Genomic DNA, 22381 nt, shown 5'->3' with positions numbered 1-22381 from the left:
GAGAAGGTCAGCACAAACAGTTGACAGGGGATTTCCAGAGTCGCTGCTCGAGTCAGAGATGTCCGGATTTCTTAGTCAGCAAAGGTTAAGCACAACACTAAGGTTTTTTTTTTTATGGTGGGAGACCCATAAAAGTCAAAGCCTGCAGGTATCAGTAATGACAGCTTCCTCATCAGTGATAGGACACCTTTATAATATAATATAATAATAATAATAATAATAATCTGATTGGTTGGCGAACGGTCTAATGTTACAGTTATTTTCAGGGAAACGCACAACAAAAGTCACTAATATTTTTCCAACAAAATTCCTGAAACATACACATGCACAGAAACATGTTGTCAGGGCAACTCTGATGATTTTATCACTAATATTGTTTTGCATCTTAAAAGCTACATGACATTTCTCACTAGTGAGATAATAACTTTGCTATTTTTGAAACAGATATACTTACAGTTTGGCTACTAGTTGAGATGCTGCATCCGAACACTGCTGAGAGATGTGCAGACTCAGGTAATTCACATGCTTAATCTCTCTCTCTCTCTCTCTCTCTAATAACTTCATAACTGCATTCATTGATCAGTGGCGCAAACCTCCGTTAATAGGTCTAATATGATGTTTTAGAATTAAGCAACATGGGATGAGATGCGTGTAAATTAATCCTACTCACAAGAGCGTTTTAAGGACAACAACCTGACAAATGTTTTGAAATCTGAGCAATGTCTTGAGGTGTGGTAACAAAAGTGGAAAAATTTTAAAATTTATTTTCTAATAATTCAATGGCTCATTATAAATTATTCCTTACATATAATATAATATGCAAGGAATAACTACTTAATAAAACAAAAACATTAAATATATAACTACTAAATATAAAAAATTAATATACAAAACTACAAATACACAAACAAATAAATAATAACATTATATAATTTATTTAAATCAATCAATCAATCAATCAATCACCATTGTTAATAAATGCATGTTAAATAAGCATATTTAAGGTAGTTCTCAATTAATCTTAGTTCATAAAAACAGCAAGCATAATAATACAAGAATTTAGTTAAAAATATTTTTTTCAGTTAAATATAGCATGTTGCATCGAAGGACACTGCTGCCTGCCACTGCTTAAAATTTCATGTCAACTTAAAACCAAAGCTTAAAGTTCTGCTGGATGTAAGAAGCAAGACTATCTTCAAGCAATGATAGAGTGCGGGACAGAACACACACACACACGTGACCCGTTACAGGACGAAGCCCAGGGGCCCGCTGGGTACCATGCCCCACAAAAGAGGATCAGATCTGTGATGGAAACGCTTGTCAGGTCACAGAAACACAATAGAGCTCGAGCTAAATCAGCCTGACTCGCTGTAACCTCAGCTTTACAGCCCTCAACTCACAATAACACAAAGGCACACTGAACTGAGGTCAGTCATGGCTCTTTACTGACTGAATAACAGCCTATAAAGCTGATCTGAAAACTGTTACCGAGGGAGAACAATACAATGCATCCAGACAATGACTCTGCTCCAACAATAAAAGCATTTTTAATTAGAAATTAATTGCTCATAATGTGACAGAGAAGCACATTATCATAAGCTGATTATACCTTCAATCATTTGTAAAGTCAAATTTATATAAAAGCAACACAGAGACCAATACTGAACAAAGACCTCTTACCTTTTATAGAAGCCAGTGAGAGGCTGTAAGCAAAAAAACTGCCAGTAATCCAAACAGAAAGTCTTGAGCTTCAACATTTTCCTGAGCAAGAAGTGATGAGTTTAGTGATTTAGCATCCCTACTAGCCTGCATAAAACAGCTGAGATCCACGTGGTTGCACCATCACACCTGACTCAGAGGTGTTTGAGTGACAGTAACTCTGCCAAACGTCCCGTAGATCAACGTACAACAGGGGCTCAGGGCGGCTGTAAATCCTTCCAGCACAAATAGTAACACCCTTTGTGATGTCTCTCACACACTCAATGAAGATGTCACACACACGTGTGTCCGACTCTCCGCCGCTTCAGGGATGTGACACAAAGTGTGTGAGAAAGATATCTGTATATCCTAGCACTAATCCAGCAGGCCCAAAACAGTCCAAAAAGAATAAAAACTGAAAAAGCTCAGCTTTGAATTACAGCTGCTTCCATTGTCTGTCAGCGCTGATGACAGAGCCCAGCTTCAGCGTGCTTCACCGCAACCACAAAGCCCCCTACGCCCCCCTGCCTGGCCCGTATTAATGATGCTTTATCTGATGGTGCGCTCCCTTTGCCAGCCATGTGTGTGCTGAGCAGTGCTAATCACTAGAAGCACATGGTGATCAGCAGGGACCGACGCTTACCAAACACAAACTGGCTGATTTACAACCCCACTCTGATATGCTGATGCCCGTTGCTGGGATACGGAATCACTAGCGATTAAAATGCTTAATGGAAGCCTTAAGATGATGTTGATTGGCTGAGAGTGGGAGAGTGGGTGTGGCCAAGTCAGTCAGTGAGGGCACAGATTTTTTTCATTGCTTTTCAAGTTAAATTGCATTAAATGCACAGTAAATAAGGTGCTGACGTGAAATCTCAAGAGTTAATTTTCATATTATATAACTTATATAAACTTATATAAACACACACACACACACACATATATATATGTACTTCTTAATTTTGTTTTAAATAGTTTTTATGTTTTTAATATTGAGACTTTTTGTAAATTAATGTCACATTACTGGACTCTTAAGTGACCTGCAAAGAAAGAAAGAAAGAAGGATTGTGACCAGTTACGAATATACACCTTTCTTTACATAAATATCAAACGTAAGATCAAACATAAATTTGATCTTGTTGTCAAAGATATCAAACAACATTTAAATAACACCTTTAAACAATAACCTTTTTGTAGGTTTTGAATATACATGGCTATTTAAATGAACTGCAGAAAAGTTAGATAATTAAAAATGGTAAAGAAATGTAAAAACTAAAATAAAATATATAATTTCCCTTAAAAATAAATTTGATCTCAATATATATATATATATATAAAAAAAAAAAAAGAAGAATATTTTTAAACAATATTTTTTAAAACGAATTATCATTAACATCTTTTTGGAATATTTGTACATTTAAATGTGTCAAATATTTGTCACTCCATGACTATTTAAACGAAATGCAAAAAGCTAAAATATTCCTAAAACTGTAAATAAATACAGTAAGTAAACATAACATATACAGGTCCTTTTCAAAAAATTAGCATATTGTGATAAAGTTCATTATTTTCTGTAATGTACTGATAAACATTAGACTTTCATATATTTTAGATTCATTACAACACAACTGAAGTAGTTCAAACCTTTTATTGTTTTAATATTGATGATTTTGGCATACAGCTCATGAAAACCCAAAATTCTCAAAAAATTAGCATATCATGAAAAGGTTCTCTAAACGAGCTATTAACCTAATCATCTGAATCAACTAATTAACTCTAAACACCTGCAAAAGATTCCTGAGGCTTTTAAAAACTCCCAGCCTGGTTCATTACTCAAAACCGCAATCATGGGTAAGACTGCCGACCTGACTGCTGTCCAGAAGGCCATCATTGACACCCTCAAGCAAGAGGGTAAGACACAGAAAGAAATTTCTGAACGAATAGGCTGTTCCCAGAGTGCTGTATCAAGGCACCTCAGTGGGAAGTCTGTGGGAAGGAAAAAGTGTGGCAGAAAACGCAGCACAACGAGAAGAGGTGACCGGACCCTGAGGAAGATTGTGGAGAAGGACCGATTCCAGACCTTGGGGGACCTGCGGAAGCAGTGGACTGAGTCTGGAGTAGAAACATCCAGAGCCACCGTGTACAGGCGTGTGCAGGAAATGGGCTACAGGTGCCGCATTCCCCAGGTCAAGCCACTTTTGAACCAGAAACAGCGGCAGAAGCGCCTGACCTGGGCTACAGAGAAGCAGCACTGGACTGTTGCTCAGTGGTCCAAAGTACTTTTTTCGGATGAAAGCAAATTTTGCATGTCATTCGGAAATCAAGGTGCCAGAGTCTGGAGGAAGACTGGGGAGAGGGAAATGCCAAAATGCCTGAAGTCCAGTGTCAAGTACCCACAGTCAGTGATGCTGGTGTTGGTCCACTGTGTTTTATCAAGGACAGGGTCAATGCAGCTAGCTATCAGGAGATTTTGGAGCACTTCATGCTTCCATCTGCTGAAAAGCTTTATGGAGATGAAGATTTCATTTTTCAGCACGACCTGGCACCTGCTCACAGTGCCAAAACCACTGGTAAATGGTTTACTGACCATGGTATTACTGTGCTCAATTGGCCTGCCAACTCTCCTGACCTGAACCCCATAGAGAATCTGTGGGATATTGTGAAGAGAAAGTTGAGAGACGCAAGACCCAACACTCTGGATGAGCTTAAGGCCGCTATCGAAGCATCCTGGGCCTCCATAACACCTCAGCAGTGCCACAGGCTGATTGCCTCCATGCCACGCCGCATTGAAGCAGTCATTTCTGCAAAAGGATTCCCGACCAAGTATTGAGTGCATAACTGAACATAATTATTTGAAGGTTGTCTTTTTTTGTATTAAAAACACTTTTCATTTATTGGTCGGCTGAAATATGCTAATTTTTTGAGATTAGAGAATTTTGGGTTTTCATGAGCTGTATGCCAAAATCATCAATATTAAAACAATAAAAGGCTTGAACTACTTCAGTTGTGTTGTAATGAATCTAAAATATATGAAAGTCTAATGTTTATCAGTACATTACAGAAAATAATTAACTTTATCACAATATGCTAATTTTTTGAAAAGGACCTGTACATGTTAACAAACACACAATGTTAAAAAGTTCACATACTTTATTAGTAAAGTTATATGCTGTCTAAAGAAAAAAATAACAATGAAATTAAAGACAAATTGTTATGCATGAGCTGACTCTAAACCTGAATACGCAGAGAAACAAATGAGATGTGACCACAGTGTTGTGGAAATTGAATGACCAGTAATTACCAAACCCTGTAGGCGCTCATTTCTCTAGAGAATATCAACAAATCAACAAATACTCGTATGTGTGTGTGTGTGTGTGTGTTTGGGATGCTCGTCATTATGCGAGATACTGCCCCTGCATGCAGACAAATCCTTCTGCTCCCTCTCACGCCCTCTAAACTCTCTTCAATCCATCCACAGCCTGGCACTCAAACAACACACACAGTCCTCTCGCTGTAGATTGGTACAACAGATCAGGGATTTCTTTGTCTAAGTGTAAAGTGAGAAATGCTAAATGACGCTAGCAGCCAAACAGAGCTCTATAGAGTTGAGCATTCATACTGTTTATTTGCCAAGGCACAAAATGTCACATGGTAAACACTACCCACATTTCCCACATTTTATGATAACAGGGACCTTAAATTGTTAAACTGAACAAAATCTCTAAACATTTCCAAATAGGTTCATTATTCATTAGTTTTGGTTGATCCAAATGTTTTATGACAGTACCCTCATCCCAGACAGTCAATTCACTTAAAAAACCATCTACACTCCAATTTTCTTGGAATTGTTTTTAATTTTATGTTCCCTTTTACTTGTTTAAAAACAATAAACATGAGAGAGCCACACATGTCCTTTTTCCTCATTAATGAGTCCCAGCAAACAGCTCTTTTGTCCTGTGGGTACATTAGGGGCCCATTTTGTCGAGAAGGGGGCTGGGGGTTGGTGTTGCCCACTAAACAAACGAGGAAACATCCATCATCCGGTTGGCTGAGATGACTGTCGCCTACTTCCCCTTAGCATCAAGGCGTTTTGAATGCTACATGATCATTTAAACCTACAGATTAAAAAAAAATTGTAAACTATATACAGTTTTTACTATATATAGAAGCAAGAGAATGAGAACAATAGACAAAGTACTCATTCTTTAAAGCAATCACTATAATTTGAAGACTCCAGTTTCTTCAATGAGAAACAAAGCTTTAATGGGGGAAGGTGTAAGTGTTTTTGAGCGGACAGACTGGGCTAAAGCCACCCATTAGTCCTTCTAGTACACCAGGTGTTGGCTTTTCAGGACCCAGCTGTGCTCCACGTCCCCAGTAAATGAGCCACGCGGCTCTCTGGTGCTAATGACAGCGGTCAGCACCCGAGCAAGCACACGCCACACACTGCTATTAATGAACCAGTGCTCTGCGAGAACTCAGCACCAGTTATTAGCCCTCAGGCACAGCCATATGAATGCCAGTTTTACGATGCATCATATTAATGAATGACACTCAAGGGAACGCAGGGGAAAATCTCAAACTGATAGATTTGTGGTAATTAAAGGCTATATATGTAATGCATGCATAAAATTGGCTGCATCTATTTGATCAAAAATACAGTTAAAACAGTAGTATTGTGATTTTTATTATTGAATTTAACTGTTTTTAAAATTTTATTTTGTTCTGTAATGGTAAATATTCAGCATCATTACTCCAGACATGATCCTTCATAAAAAAAATTATTATTTTCAATGTTTAAAACAGCTGTTTCTGTTGTGGAACTGTGATATGATACTTTTTTCATAATCCTTTGATGAATAGAAAGTTCAAAAGAACAGCATTTATTAGATTTTTTGGGTAATTTAAAGTCTTTCTGTCACTTTGATCAGTTCTAAGGAATAAAAGGATTAATAAAAAACAAACAATTTTTGGAACCTAAGTGAGCACTTTACAGTTTGCAGTGCTTTTTAAATATTAATGATTAGCTTAAAACTACAAACTGTTTGAGCTGTGATTAAAGTATTCCACTGAACAATAGTGGAATATACGTTTTAAAATTATTCAGACAAATATTAGTTCAAATGACACCTTAGATGGCTTCAGAACAACCATAGATTTAGAAGTGGTAATATACAAACGGTAGCAACAAAGCAATTAAAAATTAAAAATGACAAATTTATACAGTATGAGGTAGCAGAAAAAACTATTGTGTATAATTCAGAAGTCATCTAGACATTTTATGCCAAGTATACGCCGCAATACTATCTAAACAGGGATATTACATTTCTTTGTGTTTGTTGGATAGCTACATTACTATATATGGTACAGTAAAAATGAACATTCACAGAAAATTCACACCAGTGAGTATTTCACACAGAGTTACCAGCTGTGTAAATACAGGTTGGTTTCACTGTCCCAGGGACTGCTTTGATATACATAAGAACTGATTATATGTTTGCTCTATTGTAATGGTTCATCCCCGGGGCCTGATGTCTCTTCAAAGACAGATTTTCTATTGAAATAGAGAGCAGGGTTATTAAATGTACCAATGAAAAAAAAAAAAAAAAATAAAAAATAAAAAGCTTGGAGATGCTTTTATATCAGTCCAAAAAACACTGCCCTCCCTGCAGGTAAAACTAGTTTATCAGCTTAAGTCAGTTTTTGGAACATGCTAGCTAATACCCAGCTTGGACCAACAAAACATCAGCTACCATGTGCCAAAAAACAGCTTAAACTGGATTTTCCAACAATATGTTTGTTTTCAATAACCCCCACTGACAAATACTGCAAAACATGGCGCCGTGAGATCATGTTACTGGCACTCACTCCTAGTCTCCATCTTGTCTGTACTCACTCTGCTAACTTCATTACTTCCCTCTTTTCTCTTCACAATGTTAACATCCTTTATGACAGTGCTGTATGGCTTCTTTTAATTCCCCCGGCGAATGGGGTGATGATCCCGTCAGAGATACGTTTTGCCGATAAAACGCCTGAAGTGGCATTATCTGCGCTCCTCCGGTTTGATTGGCGGAAACCAATAAGCACTAAATACGGTCGAGCTTCGGCTCGCAGGCCATCTTAAAGACCCCCAAGAGGCCTTGGGCACCTCAAATGGGTAGGAGAGTGTGTAATTGCAGTTATTGTCGTGACACGTGGGGCCAGATGGGGTCTAGGCTGAAATGATGAGGGTAGGCTGTATTTTCGTGGCCTCAATATCGCTTCTCTGAAAGATAGCTATCACGGTGAAGAGCTCTATCTGGGCTCTGGCAGATAGACTAATTTATCTCGATATATCCTACCGTGCTGCTATTCTGTAGAAGGTGTCCGCAACCCAGGCCGATTAATTATGATGGCCAATTGCCCGCAGGCTTGAGAGAAGCCAATATGCACATGGCTGATTTTCAAATTGGCCCTTTTTAAAATCAACAAAAGGACACTGCTTATGGACATCCATCTGCAGGATGGATAAAACAACATCTAGAACATAAAAAAATGCTGTATATTCAATACAGCTGATGTTGAAAATGTCTTTTATAGCAGTATGTTAAAGTCCTCCAATCTGCTGAGGAAAAATGGTGTGACAGCTGAGGGAATTATTGCCTACTGGTGGCCTGTTTGGGGCTAAATGGAGCACCGGGATATGCATTTACGACCTTCGTCAGGTTTCTGGTGAAAAAAATGAAGAAGGGCAGAAAAGCAGAATATCTTTGTCTATTTTTAGTCTGGTATTACTGTGATCACTCATATATCTACGTATATACCTATCTATATATCTATATATACTGTATATACACACACACACACACGTATATACACACACATATACACACACAGCCTACTGTACATATGCAAAATAAATATATGCAGATATAATAATGCAAGAAAATTATATTTTACTAATATTTACTTAATTATTTTTATTTATTTTATTATATTCCTATTATAATATATAATAAATTCCCAAAAATAAATTATACTTTCAACACTGTGTTTTTTGGACATATATGTTAAATATATATAAAATTTTAATAATAAAATAACCACTTCTTGATCTTTATTGAAGATAATCCCACCATCCTGTGAAATTCTCCAATTATTTTTTTGTCAGTAACTCTGCCATTATAATAGCATACCTCGGGCATATGCAAGATGTTCTTTGTTTACTAGTACTGCACACCCTTCAGGCTTTTCATACACATCATGAAAAAGTGACCGTAGCTCCGTGCTCCCTCTAGTGGACCGAGACACAAATCTTGCAGTCCCATCCCCTCATTAAAATTCCACACGCTCATTTGCATTTCTTTTTATGCACTCCTGCCAAAGGCAAAACGCACCGTCTTAAACTCAATCCTCTTATGAATATATGAACAGATCACCCGGTGCACAGACATACAAATTACATAGAAACAAATGACCGCATATGTAAATGAGGACAGCTGGGCGTAGAACAGGATCAGATGTGAGTTTAGCATATTAAACAACTGGTTGCCTTCCGGTGTTGGAAAGCACATGCAAACTAAATGGACTTCAATGGTGAGCACATTAAACACAATATTGCAGATAAAACATTGTGCGTATTTACTCTATGCCATCGAGGGACCTGTACCATCTGAGCTTGTTGGAAACAGGCCAGACCGCTTAAAACACATTTAACCAAGGTCTAATGGTGTAAGTATTTAATGTCCACATGAGATTAAGAGCCAATTAATTCAATCACAGACCAAAGAATTGCAATTTCAGTTTCACAGGCTGAGATGGAGAGCGATTACACTAAAACTCATCAACTTCACTCATTATGTGGCCCATAATACCAGATCTGAACTAAAAATGGCTTGTTGGATGGATAACTGTAGCGGCCCTCAACACTAATGAAACAGTTATGGCCTCTCAGCTTCATTACGATCAGTTCATCAACGACTCTTTATTAAGAATCATATGCATTTATGAAACTTCCTAATGATAACATCTTGTATATGAGAACCGTTTCCCTCTATTCCTTGATCAAATTATGCACTCAAAGAGACAAAGAATGAACATACTTATTGTGCAAGTGGAAACCAACGATATGGTGATATTTTTGAGGTTGATGCGACCGTTTTGTGAGTGCTCTCCTCACACCGAGATGAAACAGGTAAGCCTTGGTGGGTTCAGCCTTTGCTTTGAAGTGGCTGTTTGTTGTCAGCGAATTAAATAATTCCATATAAAGATGAAAGAGGAAATAAAAGATTCTTATTGACAGTAGGGATAGGGTCTTAGCATATATATACACACATATATATATATATATACACATATATATATATATACACACATATATATATATACACACATATATATATATACACACATATATATATATATATATATATATACATACATACATACATACATACATACATACATACATACATACATACATACATACATACATACATACATACATACATACATACATACATACATACATACATACATACATACATACATACATACATACATACATACATACATACATACATACATACATATATGTCTTAGCAAATATCACTAAACAAATATTTTAAAAACATCTACAGAAAAATACCCAATAACCGAATAATATAGATCAATACACTCTTCACACAGTGTACTGCTGTAGCAGCAGAACAATTTTTTTTTAATAAGATGGCAACATGTTCACTTTCTACTGCTGATTGGGTCGGCCATCTGAGACTCAGAACAAAGTGTTCATCTCTCTTACAGCAGACATGGCACTAGTTGTTTCACATAAACACTAAAAATCCTTAGGGACACAAAGCCTTTAGTTCAGCAAAGAAAATCCTGTAGGCTATTTTTGAGGGTCATAGCATGACCCTACCAGCAGAGCCCTGTCAGACCCAATGGGCTTTCATCATCTGCCTTTGAGGGCCGGACTGGGGAACATGAACCGGTTATTGGTATCACTTCCTGTGGTTTAAGATAGCAGTCATGGGAATTTTCAGATCAAGGTGCTGAATTTTGTATTTCTGCACCTACTTTCTGATTCCAACTGAGGAAAACAACATTTGGCAAAAACATAAGGGTGAGTAAAGTTCAGCGCTTAGCACATTCACTCCTTCCATCATTTTCCAATCCCATCTCCACCTCGTCTCCCAAATATCTGAGATTTCTCTCTATTATTATATATAAAAAAGGAATAAAGGTTACCTGAACAAATTTCAGTGATATCTACATGGTGTTGGTCTAGCGATTGCCAGCACAAGTAAATTTTCTTAATTAAATCTATTAAATTCAATGAGCAGCAATCAGTTCAAGATGACAGCATTGATCATGAGGTCACATACAAAGACAGGTACTTGTTCTTTCACCTGTGTCAGCAGTTGCTGACTGGTGCTGCTGCTTGAAAATGCAGCCATTTGTCAAATATAACACAAAAATAAATTCAGATTATGAGGCATAGTAAATGCAGACATAAATTGCATATATTTAGCCCCCAAACTCTGGAACAATCTACGCCGCAATACGTACTTGAAGCAAAGTAATAAAAACACAGTAATACGTACCTAAATCAATGTAATAAAATGTGCCAGGGTTTGCGTATTGAACCTGTATTTTAGCAGCACTCAGTGGACATATCTCTTTGAAACTGCAGAGAAACGTGCAGTAAGGTACGTAAAAACGGTCTCGCTAAAAAGTGCCCCAGGTACGTTTATGCCATGAGACCAGGATGCTTATTTCACTCATTAAAATGCAAATCAATTTATAACATTTTTGAAATGTGTTTTTCTGAATTTTTTTGTTGTTCTTCTGTCTCTCACTGTTAAAATAAACTTACCATTAAAATTATAGACTGATCATTTCTTTGTCAGTGGGCAAACATACTAAATGGGGATCAAATATTTTTTTCTCCATTGTAAATAGCAATTAGATCAATTTAGATGCCATTTACACTAAGTGCAAATAGCAGTATTTTCTTAGCGATAGATACTATTTACACCATGTAAAATAGCAGTATTTTCTTAGCGATAGATACTATTTACACCATGTAAAATAGCAGTATTTTCTTTGCAATAATATTATTTATATGCTATTTATATTACTGCAAGTTACAGATATGTGCACCTCAGTATTGTAGTATGCTATAAAACAGCATGCAATAGCCTGATAACGTATTAATATATACGTTTAGTGTAAAATATTGTTTTTATCAAAATTAAATGGATGCTGTCTTATTTGGACAATAATGCCTTCCCTACACCTACCCCTAACCCTAACCAATAAACACCAGTGAGGCATTTTATTTTCCACTTTTCGATTATAATCTTAATTTTATTAAAAATAATGTCTTTTTGATCTGAAATGTGATGTGAAAAGGGAGAAGAACGAATTTGGCAAAAGGCGGATTCAAACTTGGGTTGATCAGACAAAATATCACTGCTATGTGCTTTATAACTTATGCCACTGGAGCCACAATATCCTGGCTATTTGTAAATAGACACTCCGGTTTTTAAATATTTCTGTAATAAAATGATATACATATGTATATATACACACACATACATATATAATTTATATATAATCAACAACATATGACGCTTCATCCAAAAACTTGACACACTATGATAAAAGAGTTCACGCACATAACCGTGTTAGAAGCCCAAATCCCATCAGTGCTCTGAGTGACAGAATAATGCTTTGCCACCACGCTGAATCCTGCTCGTCTGACCTCAGTGCTGGAGCCTGCCTCTCGCCGGCAGGCTAATGTGAATGCCTTCCTCCTGCGAGGCATGGCACCATGCCACCTCCCATTACTATCACTGACATGACTGCTGCCATCGAGCTATAAAAACATATTCAAATCACATTCACACACAAATCGCAAAAAAATAGGCTGTAGCACTAGTTTAAACTGTATATTTCTGAAGAGAATGATCTGTAATTGTCCAACAATTTTTAGTCATGTTATTAGTCATGGTCTGCTCTGGAGGAGTAACGCTTGTACAGGGTGACCTTGAGGGAGGGTCACATGACAGCGAAAGGCTGTCCCAATTCCCTTTCCTCCCTCCCTTCCCCCCTGGGATGAGGCACAGCGGGCGGCAGTGGAAGTTGTGCAGGCAGACAGAGCTCAGGAGCAGATGGAAACATGGGCCACTGGCTTATGCAATGTCCCAGCTGAGAACGAGGCTTGCTTGCTGACTGTCTCTTTACTCACTTGATAAATCACCATTAGAAAACACAGCACATAAACAGTAATATATAGATGCAAATTGTTTACCTTGTTTATAACGCATGCTTTTAAAATGCCCTGTATTACTGCATTACCTATCTACATCTATGACACAATAGATAGACAGACAGACAGACAGACATTAAGGTACCCATCTATCTATCTGTCTATCGTTAAGAAGGTAATTTGCATAGAGAGAGACATACATACAGACAGACAGATACTTAAATGTCTATCTATCTATCTATCTGTCTGTCTGTCTGTCTGTCGTAATTCGTATTGAGACAGACAGTTAGACATATCCTTAAACGTCTGTCTGTCTGTCTGTCTGTCTATCTATCGATCTCTCTTTATTACTATATATGAATGGCTGCTATGTATTTATTAATAATATTCAAGCATATTTTAAATTACATTATTTAAATAGTAAAAGATAAATACATATTCAAGCAAAATGCATTACAATATTTAAGTTAATTGTTCAATTATATTTTACTCCTTGAACTCTGTTTAAAATGATTACAAATATTTAAAATGACTAACATTTTTTTCCCCCTACAAATACATTTTTTCAGAACATATTTGTATTATCAAAAATAAGAGTAAATCTTGAAATCCAGAGAGGGCGTGTGTTCATTCAGCCTGACATACAGCAGTACGCTCAATACAGATTGAAACTGCTGTCTTATACTGTTTCCAAAAATAGTCCTGGTGTGACATCACCAGAGCTACGTAAACACGGTCCACTTTGTTTTCAGTCTGCGTGCGTGATATCTCAGCGTACAGAGCCAACCTTATCCCTCTGCCCTAGGCGTAGAGACATACAGCCTGCGGCAAACTCACAGAACGTGTCTGCTTCGAACCATTAACAATCAAACATGACCCAAGATGTTGCTCCTCGTATGATGTGATGGCTTTTCAAAATGTTAAATGAAGCATCAAGCAACTGCAGCAGTCAAGTTGTCACATATGAAATTACCTACCTGTCTTACCTCCACAGATACGGGCAGAATAACAAGATCTACATGCTGTCATAAGCGCTCTCCTTCAGTGATTTGACATAACATGAATGCAATGCTGAGGTTAATAACATCTGTTGTTTCATATCAAAACAAATGCAAATATCAATATTCTTCCAATCTCGAATGAATCTCGGCACAATTACACACACTCACATGCACAATTGAACCATGTACTCACAAGTGGTAGCGATGAAAAGCCATGAAGATGCCGTGTTGTGTGTTAGTCTCTTGAGCACGCCAAACTAAGCTTCGGTCTCACACACACACATCTCTCTTCTCTCAAACACTCGCAGGCGTGCTCAGCTCATTCAAGCTTAGCCTTAGTGGGGCGGCACACGACACGGAGTGTGTGATGTAATGTGCATTTCAAAAACACACACACACGTACATATCATTGATGTTTCATATGAGATTCAGAGTTATGATCAGACACATTCATATGATGTATCAAAAATGACATATTTGGAAATGCACTTTTTCTGCCCTCGATTTGTTTTTGTTTACCTCTGATCTGTCCAAACCTGGACTGTAGTATGGTTCAGTGAGCCAGAGACCCAGTTGGCTCAGTGGTTGCTATAGGAACAGGTTCTGTTTGTGAGGCTGGACCAATCAGCAAGAGCGTGCAGCATCCCTAATGACACAAACGGATTCATTAAGAACTAACAAAAGCTTGTGTGAATAGGCAAGCTGAAGACTTAATTATGCTGGGAGGGAGGAAGGTTCCTCTTGATTTAAGAAATGTTTTAATTACTGGTCTATGCGTTTAATCGCAAATCGCTGGCAGTGATTTAAAGTTTTTAATTGTTGGTCTTCATCTCTATTATGAAACTGCTGGGCCCAATTAATGTTTTTAATTGTTGGTCTACAGCTCTAATCTAATATAAATTGCTGGGTCAGATATGAGTTTTTTTTAAATTGTTGATCTATGTCCCTCATATAAAATCACTGGTCCTGATAATATATTTTTAAATTGCTGGTCTCTGTCTCTAATATAAAATTGGCCTAATTTACAGTTTTTACTATGCCCTTTATATAACATACCTAGATGGGATTTAAATTTTTCAAATTTTCTGTCTATTAATATAAAATCGCTGGCCATGATTTTCATTTTTAATTGTTGGTGTACATCTCTAATAAAAAATCACTGATTCTTTCTTTCTCTTTCTTTCTTTCTTTCTTTCTTTCTTTCTTTCTTTCTTTCTTTCTTTCTTTCTTTCTTTCTTTCTTTCTTTCTTTCTTTCTTTCTTTCTTTCTTTCTTTCTTTCTGCGTTCCTAATATAAATTTACTGCCTTTGATTTTCGTTTTTCAATTGTTGATTGACTTTCCTAATATAATTGTTTTTATTGTAAAATTTTTATATTGTTATATAATTCTTATATAAAATCTCAGTGCCCAATTTGAAATTGCATGTCCATAATATAAAATAGCTGACCCAATTTAATTTTTATTTTTTTCATTTACTTATGTATTTATTTTGCCTGCATTTCTAATATAAAATCAATTGGCCAGTTTTACAATTTAGAATTTTAAAATATTTGTTCTATGTCCCTATCGTAAAATTATTGGATGACATTTTAGATTTTAAATTGCTGCACCTTAACCCTCATTTAAATTCTCTGGGCCGTATTTATTTTATATTATATTATTTTATTTATTTGTTTGTTTGTCTAAATCTCTATAAAATCGCTTAACCCAATTACTTTTTTTTATTTTTTTTATTGTTGTTCTACGTCCCTAGCATAAAATTGTTGGGTGCCATTTTTAACAGTTGCTCTGCAATCATTTTATAAAATCTCTGGATCCAAATGAAATTTTTAATTGTTGTTCCACGTCTGTAATACAAAATTACAGGCTGTGATATCATTTTTTGAACTGCTGATCCAAAACACTAATATAAAAAATTTCAAGTTGCCCACACATCAACATTAACCGTTGCCAGTTTTACCTTTTTTTCTAGAGCGTCTCAACAGACAACCTCTCCTTTCCTGCTGGGACCCTCCAGCATGTACCTGTCACCAGGTATCAATAACACCATGGCACATGCACATTACCAGTTACCATAACAATACCTGACAGAAAAAACACGTTCCCAACATGCACCAGGAGACTTAACCGGCTCCCACACAACCTAATACCTCCACAAGCTGACATAGCACTCAACACGGAGAGGGGCTTTGGAAACATCTCCACCCCTGATATAACAAGGTTGGGGCCTTTGTTATGTTGATTTAAGCTCCCGAAGGAGCATTGCATTGTGGGATCACATCTTTTCAGGGATAGGAAAAAGCAAAGTAACGAGGCTGTACATCCCCACGCAAACATGCTCATTATGGAGTCATGGTGGCAGGCACAAGGCAGAGACTTTTGGGACCGGTGTGCATGCATGTATGGAGATGACGGACAGGGGTGGGGAAGGAAAGCTGGAGGTGCATCCATCAGTAACAACAGCTATGAAGCCGCTGTCAAATGATCCTGACATACTGATACATCAAAATCATGTGTATTAAATTCACACACTAATGCAATATCAATCTCAAAGACCCATACACACTTATGAAATAGCCATTCACAAATACCTAAACAAAATCTGTCAACCACAGAGCTTCACAAAGACATTTAGAGGAATGCATTGCAGGTAATTCATGTAGCAGGAGATGTGAAAAGGGCAGGCATTAGGCATTGGCAGTCTGTTCAGACACAATACTAGAGGGCTGCTAACTCTAGGTGTCAGCTATAAACAATCTTCAAACATTTGTCAATTTTGAAACAAATGTTTTTAATCAATGTACATATTTCAGAGCTCAGCAAAAAGGATTTGTTTTTTTCTGTTGCATGGTAGTTGAACAATTATTTTCAGTATTTTTTTTTAATTAATACTTTTATTTTGTGAACGTGCATTAAATTGTTCAAAAGTGACTTTCCTCACTTCATAATGTTATAAAAGATTTCTCTGTCAAATAAAGGGTGTTCTTTTGAACTTTCTTCATCAAAGAATATTTAAAATGTGCCATGCTTTCAAAAATATTAAGCAACATAACTGTTTTCTAAAATTAAAATGATCTGAAGCCTGGAGTAATGATGACTGCTGAAAATTCAGCTTTGCCATAAATTACATATTTATTGTATAAATTACATATTCAAACAATATACTGTTTTAAATGGTAATTGTTTTGGTGATCATAAGAGGCTTCTTTTAAAAACATAAAAAAAAAAACTTACTGACTAAATTTTGAACGGTAGTGCACATAATATGTATTACACTATATATAAAAAATGCATAAATTTGAATTATCATTCATTAATATTTATCTATTGTATTAGTGAAAGAAATGCAACAAGCTGCAAACTATAAACTGCGAACTATGAATAAAATTAAATAAACGCCAGCTAGATAACATTTCCTTGGTGACATGTTGGCAGAATTTGCAACATCATCTTTGATGACTACTAAACTGTTGCAATTCATCCCGTATACTGCAATACTTGGTAAACAGAGACACACACATCCTGAGGTGAAGTAAAGAGGGAGCTAAACATCACACAAGAGCTCTATCGCTGATCCCACTTCGATTCCTGGAAATAGCACTCATTCACTCCCCTGGAGGATGGCTGGAAATTGTGAGTGTCTATGTGTATGTGTGTTTGGTGGTTTCAAAAAGGACAGCCCCCAGTCTTATTCACTCAACTACTTGTTATCAGAAATTAGCTTTGGCTGAGAGGGCTGTGCTGAGATTCTCTTTCGGCGATGTTCTGCCTCTGTCTCTGAGGCTCTTGTCTGAGGAGCTGATGCAGGCTAATCTCTGCTAGCCCTGCTACTCGCTAACAATACAGCACAGAGGGAGAAAATATGACTTACAACTGATAATCTATTACGGAGAAATGATTTATTGATTTGCTGAGGGGTGGAAAACCAGAGGCAGGGGCTTGATACATAGGAGTGATTTGCAGAGGAGGCAGGGGTGTTCATGAGATAGAATTGAGGCAGACATATTCATGAGGCAGAACTGATGCAGAAGTGTTCATGAGGTAAACTTGAAGCGGCAATGCTCACGAAAGAGGTACGCTCTGTCAGAATTGAATTGAGAATCCTTTTAAAATTCCAATTCCTGAATTTGAATTACATTTGAATTGTGGTGCAGTGGCAAACAGGATGCAGACCTGCAGTTCAAATTTGAATGCGAGGAAAAAGAATTTGAAATTCAAAGAAGGTTATAGTCCTTAGATACTGTAGCTATAGATGGATAGATAGATGGATGGATGGATGGATGGATGGATGGATAGATAGATAGATAGATAGATAGATAGATAGATAGATAGATAGATAGATAGATAGATAGATAGATAGATAGATAGATAGATAGATAGATAGATAGATAGATAGATAGATAGATAGATAGATAGATAGATAGATAGATAGATAGATAGATAGATAGATAGATAGATAGATGGAACATCTAAAACAACTAAAACTAAAACAAATCAACTGAAATGTTTTTTAGTTAATGAAATAAAACAGAAAATAAATCATTTAAATAATATAAACTGAAAAATTTGGGTTACAAGTTTGACTCTCTATCCATTAGGCCACGATTGCCCGAAGTTGAATTTAAGTTGAAGGAAGTTAGTGAAACTAAAACTAATTTAAACTAGGGCTGTCAATTTTTTTAACGCAAATTAATCGTTTGACAAGTTTGACCCCAACTTCTTGCCGTCATCGCAGCGCGGAAGGTAATCCCAATGTGCACACTATCCATCCTAAATTATATGTGATATTAGTAATTTTCAGTACTATTTAGGGCAGATGGGGTGGATAGTATACACATTGGGACGCAGGGATTGTGTGATTATGAGGCGCCGGGCTCGACAAAAGTGAAGCGAACGCGGAGAGAGAGAGCGAGTGTGTCCGAGAGAGAGAGAGTGACAGTGCGCGAGAGATATGAATACTCATATTTGATAAGGGTACAGCGAACCAGTGTTGCGGTTTTCCCGCACAATTGGGCTATTTTGAAAAAACAGCCACAGGAAAAATTACAGAGCCGTGGGTTGTGTTTTTTTGGGCTATTTTTCTAATGTACCGTGGCCCCCCAAAGTGTATACACATGTGATCGCAAAAGTAAGTTATTAGAACTCACTTTAAACCACCATTGAGTGTTTGTGAGTAAAAGTGTACTAATCTCATAAATTGATTTATGTAGCATGATGCTAATGTTAGCTCTAATGCACCTGCAGAGCAGGTCCAATTCTTCTTCATAATGCAGTTTATCATATACTTCATGTAAGGCCGCAAGAAAATGTTTTGTTGTATTCATTTAGAAATACTTTAGATAATAGTTGGGTAAATGTAAACTGGGAATGAAGCGATGTGGCTTGGTAAACGTTTTAATTGCCTGAAAAAAAACAAAACAAAAGAATAATAAGGATTATGTCTCATACTTTGCAGAGATGTGAAAGGTTCTGTTTCCAGTTTGTCATGCATTTCTTTATTTCAACACATTTACAGGTAAATCCCAGTATTTTAAATTTGCGATTAACTGTGATTAACGTGATTAAATTTTTGAATCGATTGACAGCACTAATTTAAACTATATATAAAAATGACAAAGTTCATAAAATTACTCAAATGTAAAATCAAAATGAAAACTGAAAATATTAAAAATAAGACAATTAAAATATAATTACAATATAAATAATTCAAATGTATATGAAAATATATAAATAGCATTTGTATTATTCATAGTACAGAAATACTACCAAATTAGAAATATTTAATCATACCAATTATCTTTTGTAGACCAAGATGCAAGAACACATTACCTCTGCTAAATTTCTTTAAATTGCAATTTAGTAAATTCCTCTTCCTGTCAATTTTATAAACATTTAAATTCAACTTCCTGTACACTGTTACCAATTCAGTTCAAATTCACATTCATGAATTGAAAATAAGCCATTTTTTCACTTCTGAATTTTGCAAAACTGAGGCGTCCATGCAACAGAGCTGAGGCAGAAGTGTTCATGAGGAATGAGGAAGTAACATACATAATTACAACATACATCCATCCTCACAATGGAAATCAGCTCATCATGAGGCATTCTGACTTAAATATGCACATCAAAAGCTTTCCTGTATGCGATGTAATATAATCGGTAGGCACACACGCAAATGCTCATGAGTTGTCTCTCTATTTCATAGGCGACAAGGCACCGAACACCTGACGCCTCATCATCTCAAAGAGGGAATGAGAGTGAAACATATGGGAGATCTATTTGCATGCCTCACATCTCCCTGACTCACTTAAGAGTCACACTCAGTCTTCAGCTCTGCTCTCCGCTCAGAGGATCACTCAGACTGTGTGTATGAATAATGGACACACATTAAACCCCAGATGTGCAGCAGGAAAGAAAGAGAGAAAGATAAAGAGAGAAAACAAGAACTGAAGTCACTGCAGGGGACAGACAACTGAGACACGGGGAGGACAGAACTGAATTACAACTTGTGTGATCGAGGGGCTCATTTTAAAGGGATGATAGCAGAGGTTCGGATAGACCCGTGTCAAATATCTGTTCCTGGATCAGTGTGCTGATGAGAAGTAATAGTGTGTCTGCGTATGTGCAGCTCTATACTGCTGGGATCCTCCAATACACTGTCTCCCTCCTCTGGAAGAGAGCCATGCATGCTGTCATATGCCAGTCCAAGCAAACAAAAACATGCATGGAAATATATGAGCCATAATAACAAACAATTCATAAAATTCGTGCCATACAAAATAAAGATGATGGAATACATAACGGAACATTCCATTTCATTATGGAAAATATGATAATAATATTAATATATTGGAATATATTTTAGTTTAATACGTTTTTGTATTCTAATATCATTACATTATATTAGAATAACATTTGTGGTCCTGTAGTTTAAAAAGCAACATATCATAGGTTTGATTCCAGGCAAAAACAATTGATCAAATATATAACTTGAATGTAATGCAAGTTGATTTGAATAAAAGCATCTGCCAAATGCATAAATCGACTTCTATGAAAATCAATAGCACACCTCTCATAAAAAATCCACACAATCTGAGGTTTCATCCACAGCGGAAACACAATTTGAACAAATTTGTTCAATTTATAAAACTTAAAATCTACATAAATTAATGTATTTTTAACAGCAGAGAACTGCCCATTTATGAGAGCCCAACTGATGTAACATGTGACCATTAGGGGGCAGTGTTTTCACACCATGCGTTTCTCTGCATATGGATTTCAGAAGTTGATGAGTCAACCATAAACATGCTCAGATCATCAGTTCAAACAACATTTCGCTGGCCATTACACCACCAGAAATAAAAATTGTGTGTATCTTCCATGTTGACGACTAAAAAGCGACCAGGGCGCATCTGAGGTGACAGGCATGAAATGAATAGGCAACAAAATTTCTGCTCTCTGTGTAGCCTGGCACTGACTGAGCGCTCTCTGAAGACATCTTCAGATGTTGTCTACAAAAAGACGCACAGCGGGGAAAGTTGGAGCCAATTCTCCTCGTCAAAGAAAGCCTGACGGGGTGTAGCGCATGGTTTCAATCACAGCCAGACGGTGCAATGATGATTACAATAATGCTAATCTAAGGGCACAATTGCTTCCATTATCATTACAGTTAATCACTGTGACTAGCAGACTAGCGCAGTTAAATGAAAGCTGGGTGTCAAATTGTACAGGTCACTGCAAAAACGACCTTCCACAGAACAAACATCTGCCTCTGACAGCAGTAACACGAGCACTCCAACCGAGACGTTCGATCACGGACATCAGCATTATCCTCACACAAAGAAGCGGAGGAGGATGATATGACAGTGAATTCTATCTTAGCAGACGATCTGCAACTGCACCTGTGTAAATCTCACTGATGCTAGAGAGAACAACAGGTTGTGAAATAATGCAAATTAGATCTTAATTATGCATCGAGACACATCCATTCTTAAAATATCGACTACAAAATGACTGCGATCAATCGGCTCCAAAGGTCACCGGAAAGAAAGCCAGGAGTAAACGAGCAATTATTTCAATTTGCTCTGTGGCCCCATCAGCACATCTACACACTCGTCCACACACAAATGCAGTCTCCTGAGATTTCATTGCAAACTGTGGCAGGATCTCTTCCTTGCACATTCCTGCTCTGTCTCTCTCTCTCTCTCTGGGAGTGTTATGATGCTCGGTGATGGACACAAACTTTTAAATCAAACCCCTCCAGGCTAAGGCAACAATTCCAGACCCCTGAATCTGCTCAAAACTCACACTATCCCAGTGTCCTTGCAGCAATGGACTAGTGCAGACTGAAGCAACACACACTCTCTTCCAGAACGGCACATTTACACACATTACATAAGTCCACAATGAGACCCACACCAGTTCTGG

The 22381-nt window shown here is 37.0% G+C and overlaps 1 protein-coding gene across 7 annotated transcripts in view; it reads right to left on the bottom strand.

Annotated features, from left to right (window-relative positions):
* The window catches only part of LOC306857173 (IQ motif and SEC7 domain-containing protein 1-like), a gene marked incomplete at its 5' end in the record, with an annotated part of 170815 nt that overhangs the window by 61603 nt on the left and 86831 nt on the right, over positions 1 to 22381 (bottom strand). For 2 of the 7 annotated variants that reach the window (XM_079396932.1, XM_079396936.1), the window contains one exon: positions 14147 to 14245. The exons of the other annotated variants lie outside the window; for them this stretch is intronic. In XM_079396932.1, the coding sequence (XP_079253058.1) occupies positions 14147 to 14169 (23 nt within the window). Of the gene's footprint in view, positions 1 to 14146; positions 14246 to 22381 lie in introns of those variants that run through there. 7 annotated transcript variants of the gene reach the window in all.

This window comes from Barbus barbus (genome assembly GCF_936440315.1).
Source record: "Barbus barbus genome assembly, chromosome: 37".
Lineage (NCBI taxonomy): Eukaryota > Metazoa > Chordata > Actinopteri > Cypriniformes > Cyprinidae > Barbus > Barbus barbus.
The sequence above is the reverse complement of the archived record's forward strand: the minus strand, read 5'-3'. Positions and strand labels throughout refer to the sequence as shown.